The 18,045-nt window shown below is 39.4% G+C and overlaps 2 protein-coding genes across 2 annotated transcripts; one reads left to right on the top strand and one right to left on the bottom strand.

Annotated features, from left to right (window-relative positions):
• Positions 1-325: 325 nt before the first annotated feature.
• Positions 326-2,203, bottom strand: zgc:112052 (protein C19orf12 homolog). The gene is made up of 3 exons (XM_034223330.1): positions 2,086-2,203; positions 1,541-1,701; positions 326-1,429 (listed from the first exon to the last, which is right to left on the bottom strand). Exons 2-3 carry the CDS (start codon positions 1,698-1,700, stop codon positions 1,164-1,166), a joined length of 426 nt encoding a protein of 141 aa, XP_034079221.1. The 5' UTR covers position 1,701; positions 2,086-2,203; the 3' UTR covers positions 326-1,163.
• Positions 2,204-4,018: 1,815 nt separating this feature from the next.
• uri1 (URI1 prefoldin like chaperone) lies at positions 4,019-13,218 on the top strand. Its single transcript, XM_034223326.1, has 11 exons — positions 4,019-4,403; positions 6,218-6,252; positions 8,202-8,280; positions 8,502-8,637; positions 9,802-9,893; positions 9,977-10,040; positions 10,190-10,400; positions 10,496-10,727; positions 10,845-10,984; positions 11,087-11,327; positions 12,483-13,218. The coding sequence occupies exons 1-11, from the start codon at positions 4,332-4,334 to the stop codon at positions 12,669-12,671; spliced, it is 1,491 nt and encodes a 496-aa protein (XP_034079217.1). The 5' UTR covers positions 4,019-4,331; the 3' UTR covers positions 12,672-13,218.
• The last annotated feature ends 4,827 nt before the right edge of the window (positions 13,219-18,045 follow it).

The following is an 18,045-nucleotide window of genomic DNA, read 5'->3' as shown; positions in this document are numbered from 1 at the left end:
GTACCCCAAAGAGCAAAATAAGAGGGATAAGATGAATTATCAAGGAAAGCCTCTGGCAATTTCAACAAGTGTGTTAAAATAAGGTAAAAACAGAAGAGGAGTTTGTACTGAGATCCAAAGGTTGTTTCTTTGCAGGAGTGTTTTGACCAGCGTTATGTTATCTAACTTTAAAGAATGTGTAGATTACTTGTTCTTAGGACCCTGTTTTTCCTTTAAGAGACTTTCTGTCAAACATGATCACATTTTCATACCACTAAAAGCAGCAGCAAATAATGTAAACTGTCACACAGAAAAAAAAGCCCTATTGTTGGACACGAGGCCAATAAAGTGTGATGTATAAAACTTTATAAGTCAGTGAAAAAACACAAACCTTTTGTTTTAATTGATGAAATAATTTAAATACGATATAAGGTGCACAGATAATGGTGAACTCCCAGTCATAAAGCCAATAAATGGCCAGCAAATCAAAAATATTTCACATTGTACAGTTGGCACTCATTCATTGCATAATCACCAGTGTTTATATATTGAAATCAGTGTAGCCTAACCATGACCGTCAGTGCCATTTAATGCTTATTAATAAATAGTACCTTAAAGGTGGGGTAGGTAAGTTTGAGAAACCGGCTCGAGATACACTTTTTGTTATATTCCATGGAATGCTCTTACCATCCCGATAGCAATGAATATCTTAAGTGCTTTGACGAAAAATCCATAAAGAAAAGTCATCTGTGGAAGCCGTGGCGCTGTAAAAAGCACGACCAATCATCTGAGCCGGCCCGGCTAAAGTAACTGGATGGCCTACCTGCCTGTCAGCCTTCCATCTGTGCACAAACTTATCTCGTGCCCTCATTGGTCATGTGCGCGTTCGTGTGTGTTGGAGGAGGGGCTCTGTAAGGAAGTGGCAGATTTTTTCTGGCTGTGTATTTTCAAATTCTAGCGCACTCGAGCTGGTTTTCTCCGAAATGACCTACCCCACCTTTAAACTGATGTGTGTCACAGCTTTTCCACATTAATTTGCTAAACCCATAAGTGTATCCAGGAGTGTGATGGTGGCTGTACACTTTTAAAATATCATATTTTACATTAAGTAAAGAGTCTCTCAAAACAAAAGTTCACATTCTTTTCAAAGGCTCCATCCTTCTGCGCCCCTGACTCCACAGACTCTAATCCACGTAGTGCACCTCCGCCTGGAGCTCCTTGGTGATGTACCCGAGGAGGGCGGCTGTAGCCTGCTGCTTAAGGGCAGCATTCCCCATCACTAGAGTAGTTAACTGAAGCACATCTGTCCACTGAATGTCCCCCAGGACCGCCATGAGACCCTCATAAAGCTTCTGCTGCTGCTGGGGGATGAGCTCCATGATGATCTGAGGCAGAGGTTTGAATTGTCCACTGGTCAGCCAGCAGCCCAGGAGGCCCCCAACAGCACCGCCTAAATCAGGAAGAGGGATTCAAACTTGTGAAGTACCGTCTGTACATATATTTAAGTTAATTAAGAGTAATTAATTAAGTAAGAAGAGCAGTTTCATTTTTTCCCACTCACCGACTGCAATACCAAGGGGACCCCCAACCAGGCCTCCAGCAAAGGCGAGCCCCCCTGCTGCTGCGGCTCCCTTTCCCGAGCCTTTCACTGTGGTCTGGATTTGCTGATGGGCAGATAACTCACAACACAGCTTCATGACATCATTAATTCGATGAGACATACTGTGGATCAGAAGAATTTAGTGAGATAAGTCATATTTTATAATTGTAAAAGACTTAACAATCAGCGAAGAAGAAGAAATCTGGATAAAACTGACCATTTAAAGTATTTGTAGTTGGCTATTTAACTTAACTTAAAAAACACTGACATACATTAATCAATTTTAAAATAGCATAACATGGTCTTAAATGTATTTAATAGTGTTGCCCTAAAGTTAGTTTCAAAGGCAATCCTGTGTACACCAGTGAAGTAGTGGATAGGTCTGATTGCATCAGAAAGGATCATAAGGCAAAGGTACAGGTTTCACACTATGGTTTCACAATGTCACATCTATAGCATTAGACCTCACGTAGTAACCACAGTCATTTTATCTAATATCTACATACCTTGCAGTGTTAGGAAATCCTCATCAATATGTTTTGTCAGTCTTATTTCTATAATGTTGTTATGGTCAGTCGGTTACTCTTGATTTCTGGGCTTGTATGACTGACCGCAATGCCTGATGGGAACACAATAATGGTGCGTTCAGGGACACTCCTACAATCCTGAATTGCTTCCTTTCTGGTTGATAAACAACCAATAGCTGCAAAACTATGAATAATGAGATATTAAGTCATAATAATGATGACTTACAGGATATTTCACTCCCAGCTGCACAAATGGACTTCCATGACATTGATCAGAGAATACATTAACTAGTATTGTAGCAGCAATAAATTAAATGTATTTGAATGTTGAAGGTGTGTTGTTCCCCCTAATAAACATACTTACCTGGCTTCTATACTGTAGGTGTTTGTTTTCTAGGGTAGGCTACATTAAGAATGAGTAAAAGAGGAATTACTTAAACAATATATAATAAATATGAATTAAGGTGTTTGGGTTTTGTATTTATTAAGTTAATATCAACTTAAATAATGATACAAATGCACTTTTCAGATATTTCAGATCAATCTAAACTAATTTGTGTGATAATTAATTAGTTCAACAATTAACAAATTAAGACCTGCCTAATCCAAACCTTACAAAACACATTTGTAAATGGTGTACCAGTACCTTTACAAATGAAGTGACCTCTGGCTATACCCATCATAATAGGGTAGTTGATCTTTTTTTACAAGGATTTTTTATTCTTGTTTCGTGGTCCATTGTGTTTCCATTGTGAGCATTTGCTCCCCTTTACAAATCATATTAACGACAGCAATTGAAGGCAACAAGAACAGCCAATCAGCGTCTAACAACAAGGGGGCTGGAACCATAGGTTGATTATATAAAATATCTGAACTTGTTTATCAGAACTGACCTGACAAAGCCAACTTTAATATCTAATGATTGCTTTGTTGGCTTATATATGAACATGTTTGTGGTTAAAATATGATGTTGAACTATATATATGTACAGCTTCAAGCCTTTTTACATGAAGAGGTAACCCAGTGCTACTTTTGAGACAAAAACATCTCTGACAGTGGTGGTGCTGGTTATTTTGTTACTGTGTGTTTGACTTTGCAGGATCTTGGCTGGCTACTGTAAGGCGACTGTTTACATTTGTGCAATCATCCATTTTACTCAGAGTACATTGGCGGACACAGAGGATCAGCTGCGTCAAGATAGCTTTATATAACTGAATACGGGAAATGCATTGGTGTCTCTTCAAAATAAAAGCATGGTGGGGGACTTCACTGGAGTGGACTGGGAAGGGGGAGAATATTGAGATGTTTGTGCTTTACGTGAATGTCTCCATGTTATGCCACTCCATACTTCTTCTCAACTAAGTTTCAGAAATGTACTTTTTGCACCCCTTTGTTTATTTAAACCTAGCATACAGGTTTAGCTTTATAATAACAATTTGCACACAACAGGATAAAATCAACTTATAAATATAGAACATTTGCTATGATAACACTAAACAATAACACATTTTAATGATGGCTTTTTTAGTATTTGATGCCAATATTTGCAAACTTCTACTTCAGTTTACTTAAGATTTATTTTTGTTAGTTTGCTTATTTAATAACAGGGTTAACTCTTTTTATTTTCAGTAATTGATGACAGTACTAACTAAAGTCTTGTTTGCCAACTGCCCTCAGACCCCAAGGGGCTTTATAATCCCAGAGCAAACTGTATGCCACAGACACAGTGTTATGTGGTAATTTACTTATTTTGTTGGAATATGGATGGAATATTGGAATCTTTTTTAACGAAATGTGTTGTTAGATACTAATTCAATAACATTAATGATAAACTTTATTTATAGCCTCACTGAGAAGCGAGGTACCAACGATAGCTTTTATTTTGAAAATCATGAGCGGAAGTTCCCTTGTTATTTATGCTGTGTTGACATCGGACCGAGGTGCACGTCGCAGCGAGAGTGACGAGGAATATTTGCTGTTCTTTTGGATTAACACCGTGGATATTTTTGAAGATCATGCAGAAATCTTGAAATGAGAGTGTGAAATGGTATCACTTCCGAAAGTGCGGATCTTTATCACTGCCCCATTGATGACTACGGCCAGAACGGGTCTCAGGAATAGCTGCGGCTGCATTCATAAACACTTCTTTAGGACTCACAACAACCCCTGAGCTTTGTTTTGGGGTTTCAAATAACACAATTTCCTGTTGTGCACCTGGGTTAACAATGGCGGAAAAAGGTAAAATGAGCAATGAGCATCTCGGAGGAGTTGCCAGGCTCCGAGAGGAACAAGAGAAGGTAATTTAACTAGTTGACATGAAACATTTAGCTAATAACGTTTAACGTTAGCCCAACCATAGTGTGCTGCTGGCCACGCGGTGGATCAGCAAGGGTCTTTGAACTACCAGTAAATCTACTTTAGTGCATTTTAAAATGAAACACAGACCTTTATGCACTAATTGCACACACGTTTATGTAGAATTAGTTAGTTGTAAGTTCAATGTCTGCTTGTTCGAGAAGCTTCCTCTCTGGCAGCCACACACATGTTCAAGGTCTTGTAATGAAAATGGTGCCTGCAGGAAGGGGTGTGTTTAGTGTCCTTTTCTGTGCCTCTGTGTTTGTACTGCTAGTGGTTAGCATTCACACTTTGTGAAACTGACCTGTATTGTGTTTATGAACTGTTGACAACTGCTAGCTAACGGTTAACTAAGTGATGCACGTGACAGTTTTAAAACAATGGGAGCTTTTTAACTTTCGATTTGTTAGATACGAATCTGTATAAAGTCAACACTGAGAAAGTCATGCAAGCAAAACTTTAGAAATGTTTTGTTAACATGAACTGTATGTGTCAACATCTATCCCATTGAAGGAATGTTTGTGCAATTCCATTTGAATGCAGTTTTGACAGCTGTGTTTGTCTTCCTCTCCTGCTTCCTGGTTGGGTATTTTTTCCATTTCCCTGTGTGTGATGTTTCTTTAACTTATATAATCTAGGGATGCACCGAATATTCGGCCACCGAAAATTATCGGCCGAAAATGGTTAAAAAGGCCCTTTCGGCCGAAAGGGTAACCTAATGTGTTGTTGTGATGACGTAATAAAGACGCGGCGACCATGCTCACAACTGGCTCACAGGGAGGGGGGAACATTGACCTTTGTCGAGATTGCCTTTAACAAATCGTATTAAATAATCTGATGACAGACTGTAAACAGAATAGCTGAAATTTTAACAAACTAAATAACTCAGTTACCTCTAATCATTAACACATGTTTGTATAATGTAGTTAACTCCGTGTGTTGCTGCTAGCATACATAACACCTGACGTGGAAACGTTACTCGTGGATGGGGCAACAGAGCTGCTAGAAATACGGTCGAACCCGGTACATTCCTCCGTCTGCATGCGGTGCACTTTTGCTAAATGTTTAGACAAATTGCTCGTGCTTACATGCTAAACTCTTATTGCACTTATGGTAACAAGTATTCTCCACATCGAGACGGGTACAGTTTAACCACACCTCGGAGCGCGTTCTCTCCGCCACCTCCGCAGTGTGCTCCGCTGCATGTAGCAGCTGCGTGTGTGTAAACTGCCCCGCCCCCTCGCACACAGACGGGGGAGAGAGATCTCGTCTGATCGAAAATACATCATAGACGCATTTGTTGTCTTTGCATATTAGAAACGAGTTGGCGACACTAAGACTGCGATATAATGTTTTTTAGCAATAATACAAGACATATATAAATGTACTGTATGCATTCAAAAGTGCTGAATAAATGTTTTATGGACCCATAATAGTGATTATTATTTAAGTTAAGTTTTGCCATAATCATGTCTATTTCCATAATCAGGTAGCTGAACAACATTGGTAAAAAATGTATACATTATATATATATATTTCTTAATCATTTTTGGTATCGGTTTTCGGCCAAGAATTTCCCATTCGGTGCACCCCTAATATAATCACAAGTTGTATGTTTGCAATTTACATGTTGCAATTATCATATTTTCCATTATACCAGAACATGTTATGGCTATACAATCCTTGACTTAATACTGTGTAAATTCCATCGATTTTGGACAACTTAATTTTCATTAAAGTTATCTGTCTGAAACAGGTGGTGAAAGACTGTGAAAGTCGGATTCAGCACTGGTAAGTTTGAAGAAGATCACATGTACTTTGTCAAAAGTTGCATAGTGATATCTTTCTATACTTTTTTTTTCTTGTCTTTGTAATACACTGTTAAAAATATTGATGATAAACAAAGTAGCAAAAAGCATATGTTCAGTTCCTTTGAGAAATAAATAACAAAATATAAACATATCTGTGAAAATAAAACACATTCAAGAGGATTTTTTTTTTAAATGTTCTGCTCAACTCTGTAGCGTTTAACAAATGTATACATAGTAATTGTTTTGCCTGGCCCTTGCTTATCCCTAAGTGATCCAATTATAATAATATTTCAGCTTCTGTCATCATCCACCTTCTTTTTTTCAGGGAAGTTTGTATTTAATCGAATCATAATTTTTAAAGATCCATTTAGGGCTGCCTCATTTTTTTTTTTATAATAATAGCCTTGAGGTTTTTTTCTTCCCTACATAATCAAGAATGATTCTTTGCAATATTGATGCTCTGTATTTAGAGTGCTGGCTGTGGTCTAAATCTACAAATTAGACACTCCCTGACCAATCAGTGGCATTTGTTTCAAGCATGCCATAATTAGCCCGTTTATCCTTAATCCCAAGCACACTTGTAGTTGGAAGGAGAAGCATTGTTAGAACACAATCAACCTTTAGGCCCTGCACACTGCACAGTGGTATTTAGTCTGATAGCCTAATCCAGATGTGCCAAAGACAGTTTTCCACATTTGTGGACGAGAACAAGGCTCTGTTGTATTTAAGTGTCCCGGTGATCCTTGACATTGAGCCATATTGCAGAACACCAGGATCTTGAAAGCAGCTAAATGGAATTAAGCCATCATTAACTTTATTATGTCCACTGGTCTGTTTGAATGATTCACTCAAACAGATGCAACAAAGCTCACACAAGAGTGTAGTAGATGTCAACAACAAGTAGAGGAAATACAAAGTGGTAACACCTGTGTGAGTGGACCATAACTCATGTAGGAGCTCTACTATAGTGTAACTATACAGTCAAATGTATTTGTATTGATGCAAGCAGTGGTCTGCAGTAGTGTTATTTACTGTAACTCTGCACAGCAGATGAGCAGAAAAGGTCAAAGTTCAAGGCACCATGTAAGGACTGAGTACTATATCTCAATTACTGGCATACTACACGTTACAGTAACCTTGTAAAGGCCACTGCAGTTTTTACTAAAATAAGTATTTGGACCTCAAACACAGTATTCCAATGTGTCGGGCTGATTGTGAGTCTGGAGGCGTGTGCATACTTGACTTCTCTGTGACTCACCTGTTTGTGTTGTTGACAGACCAAAATAAATGTACCATTCTTATTGGTGCACTGAATGAAAAGCCTGGTTCTGCCGATCATTACATCTGAACAAGGCCGATTAACTGAACACTTCAGTCAATGTGCAAGGCCCTCTTTACAAGTAAACTGAATACAGATATTTTTTAAGTTTGAAAGAGCAATAAAACATCATAAACTAGTTCTCGCTTGTTTCAATATGAATGTTGTAATTGCACCTGCAGGCATGAAATTGGAGAAAGTAGGGCGTCTCAAAAAAAGGTTTTAATCGTAAAATATTTTTTTAAGAGTAACTGTACATAGCTATGTTCTTTTTTTTTAACCTGCAGCAAGAAAGGTGTGTTGTATAGCATAGTATTATCATCATGATTTTCTCTAAAAATAAATAAAATCAATGTATACCAGGGACATCTTGAGGCGACTTTAGTTTCTCTAACGCCCCCTCTGAAGGGGGAAACAGGCACTTCCTAATTGCTGAATAGCTATTTTTTACTTCCCATTGTTCTTCCAATTGTTTAACCTTCAAAAATAAGTCCAACAAACCAAATTGGATAACAATGGCTCAGAGGACATCTGTGACTTCAAATAAATAAACAAAAAAACGTTTATTTGAATAGTGGTTTGCCTAACATTGTGAATCTGTGCTTCTGCAGGAAGAAGTTGGCAGGTGACTATGAAGCGCTGAATGACCGGCTTAAAACTCTTCCAGATCAGCTTTCTTATGACATCACGGTGAGTGCTGACCTTGTTGCAAATACACAGGAGAAACACACAGTTACACAACTTGTGTGTCTTTTGTAAATGTCAAGTTTTGCATTTAGCAGCTTCATGAGCCTCAATATGCATATTTTTGCGGCATTTTTATTTCTTCTTCACTCCTATCCTCACGTCCACATCATGACTCCTGCTCATTGTTTCTGTTGCTGTTGTTCCACCCCATGTGCTATAAACAGGTGCCCTTTGGCCCTCTGGCCTTCATGCCGGGGAAGCTGGTGCACACCAACGAGGTCACAGCGTTGCTCGGCGACAACTGGTTCGCCAAGTGCTCCACCAAGCAGGCTCAGAAAATTGTGGATCACAGGATGAAATGTGAGTCTGTTTTTGAAAAGACACTGTTTATTCTCAAAGTAACGGCTCAGCACTGCTCCTCTTCCTCCAGCAGAGGGTGTTGCTGCACCAAGCTCCACTGAAGAATCACTGAAGTGATAAACATACTTTTAGAGGAGCCATTATTTGCCACAAGACTTTGGGAACAACTTGTCAAATTGAGTCTATTTTAAGGATCTGTTTGGTGAACTGTAATGCTGCTTCCCATAATTGCATAGATATCTTGAAGCATGCATGATTTTTGTCATATGCCGGGTACTTAATTTCACATTTGGTTAAAGGGTTGCACGCTGCACAGCACATCTACAGCACTCATGCGCTGCGCTGCTCTTGTTTCATGTCACCGCTGTCCCTGCTTTTTTTGTTAATCCTTCTATGTCAATTCACACTTTTTGTTCCTCTCCTGTTGTCAAATCCCATCCTGTCAATGCAAGATTATTGTTTGATCGAGTGCGAGAAGTCTTTTTGAAGAGAAGAAATGTGTTTATACCGTCATGGGTTATGCACGGCCGTGTTTTGTCTTGCATTTATTCCCCGCCGCTCGTTCTAGGTCTGAAAAAATCTCATATCAAGTGAAATGGGCCCAAGTAACGACCTCTGATATGAACATTATTAGGCTGTTTAGTGAAGCAGAAACACGATGCCACAGCCCATCCGCAGCCGTCTGCCCCCCCCCCCCCCCTCCCCTCCCCTCCTATCTGCTGACCCGGCCCACCCCACTATTACAGAGCTAAGTGCTGTAATACAAACATAGCTGGCTGAAATGTGTCAAACAGCGGCTGAGTTGTCAGGCCTTCTGTGTTTGACCTTTCCTCACTTCCAGTTGATGCACTGACTGGAGGAGCTCCCAATCGCCATGGAAACAAGGGCCCTCTGCTGCTATTAGTAAAAGGGCTTAATTGTTGTCAAGATTTAATGATCCGGAGTAGTATTCAGGGCAGAAGATATTATGAACTGTTTGTGTCATCATTTTCCAATTTTTTTTTCCCCTCAACTTGTTTAGTATTTTAACTCTTTCGCCGCTGGTTGCCATTAAATGTTTTATTTAAATCTCCATTAGCCTGCAGCCAGCCATTGTGTTTTGTCAGAATGCTTCCAACTTTCTTAATGTTGAATGATAATGTACCCTTTTTTTTTATTCTGCAGATGTGAAGAGTGAAATGGACGATCTTTCAAAGACGATGAAAAACTTTGAAGCCAGAGTCGGGCTCACCAAGGATTTGGAAAACATCTCGTCTGTATGTTGCGTTACTGCAAGTCTTCTCGCAGATGAGATATTACCTATCACTTAAAAGGTATATTGACTTTGCTTGTTTTTTAGGGGAAAGGGGACTATATTGACATTAGAGAAGACTCCAGAAACATCGAAGCTGCTGTCACCAAAGGTATCTTTGTCTGCCTTTCTTCTGTCTCCATTTTACTTATCTATCTTGCCTTGTGAAAGAAAGTAACGAGAGTTTAATTTGACAACAAACTCATATTAGCATTAAGCAAAACAAAGCTAATGAATTTATTTTCCATCTTGCTTTAACAGGAAGGAAAAGGATAGCACACAAACCTAATTCTAAACCCAAATTGGATGCCATTTTGGATCTAGAAGAAGAAGAAGAAGAAGAAGAAGAAGAGGAGATTAAAGTGGAGGGCGGAGATACAGAGAGAAGAATAGGCACCATCACTGAGGAGGAGTTGTGGGCTAGGTTGGATGAACTGGAGAAGCTGGAGCAGCAGCAAGATGATCAGGACAGGTAGAAAAACACACAGGGGTGTTCTCCTAATAACCTTAATAATTGCTACCTTAGGCAGAATAAAAAAGGTCTCATTGAAATGTTTTTTTCTTCAGATTATCTGATAATGCGGACATGAATGGTGAGGAATCCTCATCCTCTGAAGAGGAGAAGGAGGCAGATGCAGCACCTCCAGTAAACGGACAAAGTGTGAAGCCAAGCTGGACCCCCGCGCCTCACAGTAAAAAGCCGCCGTGCAAAGACAGCATAGCAGAGGAAGACGACGAGGAAGAGGAAGGCCACGGTTTGCCTACCATCCTTTTCTCTCACACAATGGAACCTAAGAAGGTCAGAGTGATAAATCACTGATAGCAAGAACTTGTTTTACCTTCATTACTTTTAATTTTACTGCTTATTTCCGTGTTTGCGACTTTCTCTTAACCCTGTCTCCGTATTTTGCTTCAGGTGAGGATAAACATAGGAAAGAACACCATGTTGAAGTTCAGCGAGAGGAAAGAGCAGCATTCTAAGAAGAAAAAGAAAAACGGCCTCAACAATGGACATCATGAACTTCACAAAATCACAACCCCAGTGGACATTTACAGGTAAATGAAAAACTAAATGTAGGAATATAAAAACAGTCATTTGGTCTGCTAAATGAGGCTCCTGTCCTCTGGTTGGTGAAACGGGTCTGCTGTCTTTGTCAGGTTGTTTGTGGACGTGAAGAACGGGGAACCCATCCCCAGAAAGTCCATCCTGAAGTCTCGCAGCCGAGAGAACAGCGTGTGCAGCGACACGAGCGAGAGCAGCGCGGCAGACTTTGATGAGCGCCGTATGATTGGACGAAGCTTCAGCCACGACGACACGACGCACAGCGACACAAGCGACGGCCTCACGGAGGAGGACAGTCCCACCGCCGTCCCACTGCACCCCGCCAGTCGGTTTGAGGTAAGCAATACACATGTTTTTTAGTTTTAGTTCCACTACTGCTTAGATCTGCTCAGTGTAATGTCTTTAATCTCAGTTACAGTGTGGAGGGATCTGCAATATTGCTACGTTATGAAACTGTTGTTAAATTGCTCCTCTGAGCCTCAAATCCCTTAATGAGGATGAACAAAACCCCACAGAAGCCTCTTTAAGTTGAAACGGGGGCTGCATTCGGTCAAACAGATATTAAATGTTAGTCACACGAGACGATATGAAGAAGAAATTACAGCATGAAAACAGTAGGAAGCATTTTGTGAGCCTGAAACTCCAACCATCATTAACGTGTTACCACGGTAAACGCACAATGTGTAAACGTATTATCTGCCGCTGGGGATCCTAAGCAAAACAATAACTAAAGAGGGAGTTGGGGAAGTCGTGAAGTAGTGTGGAATCAGAAGAGCTGTTGTACTTATCACCAACGCTGCTGGACGAAGATTTTCCTGTAGGGGCTGCGAGCTGCCCCTTACGTTTGCTCTGCCTTTTCTTTGATGATTTAAGATCCAGAAGTTCAGTAGTTATTTAACGAGACCCACGTTATCAACAGAAGCCTCTTCCTCTCCAAAACAAGCAGACCTGGCGATTAAAAAAACACTAAAAGCATTGAATAAAGCAAATTCACATAAAAGAAAAAGAAATGGTGTTCCTCCAAGGCTGTTCAGTCAACACATGCTGCTTATATTTGCTCAGCTTGTTTCTTTGATAATTTAAGATCCGGGCATCAAAGAACTAAAATCCTTAATCTGGTTGAATAAATAGTCATAAACAGCTAAGATCTAAAGGAAAATTGGAACAATGTGGCTTAAAAATGTATAAAAAATTCTGACAACCATAATGCTGACACATGCGCAAAGGAATTACTTGCTGACCAATGAAAAGCACCGTTACCCTGATTTCAAAGATTTCTCTAGATTTCACACAACCGAAAAAAATATATAACATCTTGTCATTTTTTTAAATTTCATGCAGGAAAATGTTATGTTATGTTGTGCAATGCCTTGTTTTGTTATTTTTTATGCTGCTGCAACGCAAACATTTCCCAAATTGGGATCAATAAAGTACCTCTATCTAATTCTACCTTCACACCAGCTTTTACCACAATCATTCTCTCTCCTCCAGGCCTTTTCAGGTACAGTGGTGGAAAAGGACCCGATGCCTACAGCTGTTCCTCACCTGACCCTCGCTCCACCAGCTCTGCCCACCATCATGGAGAGGAAGCAGGAGGAGGTGGCGTCTGAAGTAGCTCCCCCCCAGGAGGCCCCGAAGAGGGTGTCCAAGTTTAAAGCTGCCAGATTGCAGCAGAAGTGATGGTTGGCAATCAATTATAATTTTTCACAATAACATGTCAGTCTGTTTTTTTACTAAAGTTTCTTTTCTCCAACCGATGACCTGCACAGCATCTCTCTTTTCCTTCACACATCTTTTACTTCCTTCAATACAGGGTTTCTGTCATTGAGAATTCAGTGAGAAAAAGTAGAGTAGCAACGCTTTGTGTGTAACACTGCTTTTTAGCAAGATCCAAACACTAGTAAATACTCCCTTGCTCACTCATCTGTTGCTTATCCATTATTACAGTTTAAATGGCGACCGATTTCTGTCCGTCATCGTTTTACCTTTCTTTTGTTTTTCTGTTCATCAATGCTAGAGCCAGTTAAGGTAGGACTATAGGCTGCTCTTAAAAGCAGTTGCCTTGTTTTTTTTGGATTGTTAAGCAGAATCGGTTGCCAGCTAGTTCTTATTTGTATTTTTTCTTGACCTGCCTAATGAATGTATTCCTTTGTGACAAGCTTTATGTAAAGACAAAAAAAGAATATTGATGGAAACTAAAAGGAAAATAAACAATTTTGGCTACAAATACTGCTTCCTCTTCCTTCCTTTAAAGAAAATGACCTTTATTTCATTTGTTTTGTGCAGACTTTGATCTTTTATCAGGCCTTTACCTGAAGTTTTGAAAGAGTTTCTCACACTGCGTAGTAATGTTTATGATTACATTTTCTTCCCTGATGCCTAGCGCAAATTGTTTTGGTATTTCAATTGCTATTACCAGTCACTGAATGAGCTAATATGGTATTTTTATGAATTATTGTTATTCCTGTCGTGTATTAAAATTTGAGCAACTAAGTAAAGCTTTATCCCTGCCCTATATTGCAGCCAAACGTTTGTTAGCAAGCATTATTACATGGCTTAGTTGAGTACTCGATTCTGATTGGTCAATTCAGAACACGTGACACGTTGTTAATACCGAACAGACAGACCGCTGTCAAGGACTTATTGACCGTTGTTAAGGACGCTCACATCTTCAGAAAGAAGTCCGGTCGATTTAACTGTATACCGTTGGGCTTCGAAAAGCAAACTGTTTCGCGTCGGGCTCCTGATCAGCCTGTCGGTGTTCTATTCCCCATAATGACCGCGTTGCTGCACATTATCCCTTACATAGCATTTCATCAAAGCTGTAAAGCAAATTGAACACAAAAACCTTTTCCAGTTAGCAAAAGTTCAACAAAGTGCAGCCTCAATGAGAGAGAGGAAATGCCCACGCCAACCACCCTCTGACAACAAATCAAGTTTAGCATTGGCTCAAAAACAAAATGTTACTGCGGAGGGCCAGGAGAGAGTGATTTAGAGTGCAGTTCATAGTTCCAGTAGCGAGCTTAGAAAAATATAGGATGTTAAAATGCTTAATGATTTGACACAAGTATGATAGGGAGTATACATATCCAGTTCCAGTACAACAGTATTAAAGTCCTATATTTAAACTCCTACTTCAGTAAAGGTATATACACCAAAATGTACTTTTAAAAGACACACTACTGTGAGTATAGCATTTTTGGGGGCTGGTAGAGATGGGGAAATGTTTCACTTCTTATAAACAGTTGGGTAGTTTAGTTCTCTTCCTCCCCGTGACAAGATACATCTGAAGGGGTCATGAATAGAAAATGTTGACTTAGATTTGCATTTTGTGACTGATCTTTGCTTTTGCTTAATCACATCATGGTTGCCTCAGACGGAAATCACAGTCTTCAGCAGGTCATCTTTTCACGTGCAGGCTCAGAATATATACCGCCCTCCATCAGAGTGTCTCCAATAACAACGGGGGTTTAAAGAGACAGGTGTTAAAACAATGTGTTTCAAAATGGAAGGAAATGGAGGTATATTCACAGACTATGAGAATAACAATTAAAAAAACATCAGAAGCATGTTAACAGGTTTTAGAAACCCAAATTACAAATATGAAAGTCGTCAAATCTGTCATCAATAATGTATCTGTCCCCAATGTCTAATTCCTTCATATTGAGTATTTTTTGGAACAACACCTTAACAGTCTTAAATTATCCTTTTGTTTGACTCCATAGTTAATTGTGCTGTTTTGAAGTCCCTAAATACAAGGGCATGTGATTATTTAATAATATATTGGGTGGTTCATTAAAATAAGCTCTGTTTACAATTGTCATAGCTCTCTTGTGTAATTATTTTTAAGGAAGATCCATGTTTTTTAAATCCCCTCATTTAAACGTTTTAAAGTATAACTTTAAAACAATTTTGTCTCTGGTTGCTGAGCGTTTGGTACACTCAGTGTGTGTTAGGAGTTTAGGAGATTAATTTGGGGATTTTTTCTTTAGTAATATACTTGGAAATCACTCCGGACTGAGCTCTGTTGTTTGATGTAATTTAGATTCTTTTTGCGGGGCAACTCATACACACCACTGGACTTGATCTCCCTACAAGCCGCTTTAATTAAAGCTGCGGCTTGTGAGTTGAAAGGCTATCACTCCCCTTTTTAGTTAAATGGTGGGAGTGCAGGTCTCCGATAAGAAGCTTTTAAACAGGTCCTGAGGTGACTCGGCCCCCCCCCCCCCCCCCCCCTCCACTTCATCAGGATTATTTCTCCAATATGAAAATCCAGGTAGCATGAGACAGATTAGGCAATGCTTAACATACTAGACTTGTGTTGGTGAGACACGGATCAATGGACTTATGTAGGTTAAGCTGCAAAGGTATATGCTGCAACACAGCAGAACTACATTATAAAGAAATCTTGCATGCAAACTAACGTTCTGGAACACACATGAGATCTACATTTCAGGGATTAAGGGGGATTTAAAGAGTTGTGTGATGAAGGATTCAAGCAGGTATTGTTGTCCAGACAGGTGCCTGGGCCTGAGAAGGGGAGAGGAAGTGTTGCACTTAGCTCCAAATGTCAGAGGAATGGATTAAACAGCACCAGCACGTCTGCTCAACTGCAGTTTGAACGTATTGTATTTAAGATCCAGCCACTTACGGAATTTACACTCACGGCCTAAAGAGTAAACTGAAGGAACTCACAGGAGAAACCAATGTTGAGGTGATTCATTGTGATGTCGCTTCATGACACTTAGATTTTCGCACTGATGTTTTGATTCTTCAGATTGCCGACAAAATCATTCAGAGATTAAAAATATCACTTCGATTTTTTGTTTTTGCACTTTCCTAAATGTATTGTAGTGGATTGACAGAAAATGTATTGGTCACTTCTTTCAGAATTCACATACACATATATAAAGGATTTTGGTTCACTGCAAGAAACAACAATGTAGAATATAACATATATAATAAATGTGTTTATAAATATACAAATATGAATAGAAATAACTACAATATAATCGGTTAAATAAAGAGCTGGACAAGGGTTGACAAATATGTGTTTCATTGGAAGAGCAATTCACAGCATGGATTAAAGAGAATATTGTACAAAGACAAAAAGATGGGCATTAATGTTATGTCACATAATGTAACATGTTCTTTTTATAATTAGCTAATTTTATAAAGTAGTTTTTCATTACATGTCAAAATTGTCTGCTTTCAGTTTCTCAAATGAGAGGATTTGCCGCCTTTACAAATCTGAAGACATCCTCTTTGGCTCTGGGAACTGATAATGCTTTCCCCCCACACATTTATGAAAATGGAGCAAAGAATGAAGTCATTAATTGAGAAAATAGTAAAAAAAAAAACATAAATCACTTTAATCCTTATATATCTTTGAAATATGTAGAGCTTGAGAACCTGTAGATAGCTTTAAATTCCAGTATAAGAAAACAAAAAGAAGCGTATCTACAACCAATCAAAACCACAACATCGAAACCAAGGACCTGTTGCTGTATTGATGTCATTTAAATGTTTCTCTTTATTTGTGATGATGTCCAAGAATGTTTTTCTTAGAGGAAAATATTTGAAAAGCTTTCACATATTCAAAGTAAGAAAACTCTTCTCACTTTGTTGGAGGTGAATCCACAGTCAAGGTCAGCAGGTTGGTGCAAATGTGAGAGAGGTTACATGCATCCAATTACTCTTCCTTAATAGAGCCATTTACCATCTACAATGCTACTGTAAATCACTGAGGTTTAGTTTCCTCTCTTTCCTTACACAACATGCCAACAAACGGTATGGGTACGTCAAGCAAAAATAATCTGAAATAATACACAACACAGGATAAACCTGTGTAAAAAAGAACATCGGAATAACATGTAAGCATGGCGGTTCTAGGGAGGGGGCAACAGGGGCCAGTGCCCCCATAACACTGAGCTTGGAACCCCCTGTGCCCCCCCCCCCTCTGAAAGACAACTGAAAAAAAGAGTCTATGATAATATCATTTGTGATAGTGTTGATACTGGGCTGTAATTGGAGCCAAAGTTCTGGGAATGTGTTTGGATTTGTGTAATTGCAATTTAATACAAATAATTATTAACACAAATTATATAACTGAAACAAACACTAATCAGGGTCTTTTGTGAGTTGTTGTTTTGTACACTATGACTTAATACTGGACTAGATATTTCTCTGTTCTCCTGCATTTGTGTGCCCCTCTCATAAAATAACTGGTCATATGGCCCACCAATACAATTGGTCTACAACCACCACTGCATGTAAAATACAGCATAAAGATCTTGACTCCTTATACATCATGCCTTTACACAAGTTTCCAAATAATATAAAAGTAATAGCCTACTCCTGCAGGTAATCTCCTTAGTGAATTTGACATCCATGATACCACGTAATACTTTAAATTCCAAATGCACGCATGTCTGAGTGAGAAGAGGGATTGATGAGGGCTGCGTCCTGGAGACGGCAGAGCACATTTTACGCACGTTGCCAGTCTGTTACACTTACACACCAGCGGCCAGATGAGGGAGACATACGGCTTCGGGACATGTCGAAGTATCCCGAGTATTTTTTTTTAAAGATTTCATTACCTCTTTCTTCAACTGGAAATACTACACAGCTAAGCGCGTTGCGGTTGCGTCTGGTGCGAGTGTTTTTAAGGTTTATTTTTTAGAGAGGAAGCGACAGTTCAAGAAGCGGGAATCTGGGTCCGACTGTGTGTTGGGCGTTTATGATAAAGCGTGAGAAGCGTATACACTCCGTCAGTCAGCAGTCAGTCATCCAGTTCAACATCACTCTCCTCCTCTGAACTCCAGCTGTCACCTCGTGTCCTCCGCGCCTCCTCCAATCTGGCCAGGTAAGAAACAAATAAATAACCGATTCAGATTTACTGGAGTCATTTGTGCGAAAAAGTGAGTGAGTTTAAGTTTCTGTCGGATTCTGATAGACATGCGTTTCCTAGAGCTGCCACTGTTGGCTTTTTTTAGGGGGTGAAAAAGTAAGTAATGGCGAAGGGCTAAAAGGCGACTATGGAATTCAATTCGAC

This window comes from Gymnodraco acuticeps, unplaced genomic scaffold (genome assembly GCF_902827175.1).
Source record: "Gymnodraco acuticeps unplaced genomic scaffold, fGymAcu1.1, whole genome shotgun sequence".
Lineage (NCBI taxonomy): Eukaryota > Metazoa > Chordata > Actinopteri > Perciformes > Bathydraconidae > Gymnodraco > Gymnodraco acuticeps.
Note: the sequence above shows the minus strand (reverse complement) of the source record. Positions and strands in the feature narration are given on the sequence as shown.

What these genes read in the sequence shown, in the direction of transcription:
- zgc:112052 (XM_034223330.1), bottom strand. Translation starts at nt 1,700, where the DNA reads ATGTCTCATCGAATTAATGATGTCATGAAGCTGTGTTGTGAGTTATCT. An exon ending in TCCCCTTGGTATTGCAGTCG is followed by an intron (nt 1,430 to 1,540) that starts GTGAGTGGGAAA and finishes TTCCTGATTTAG; the next exon opens with GCGGTGCTGTTGGGGGCCTC.
- uri1 (XM_034223326.1), top strand. Translation starts at nt 4,332, where the DNA reads ATGGCGGAAAAAGGTAAAATGAGCAATGAGCATCTCGGAGGAGTTGCC. An exon ending in ACACAATGGAACCTAAGAAG is followed by an intron (nt 10,728 to 10,844) that starts GTCAGAGTGATA and finishes ATTTTGCTTCAG; the next exon opens with GTGAGGATAAACATAGGAAA. An exon ending in ACCCCAGTGGACATTTACAG is followed by an intron (nt 10,985 to 11,086) that starts GTAAATGAAAAA and finishes TGTCTTTGTCAG; the next exon opens with GTTGTTTGTGGACGTGAAGA.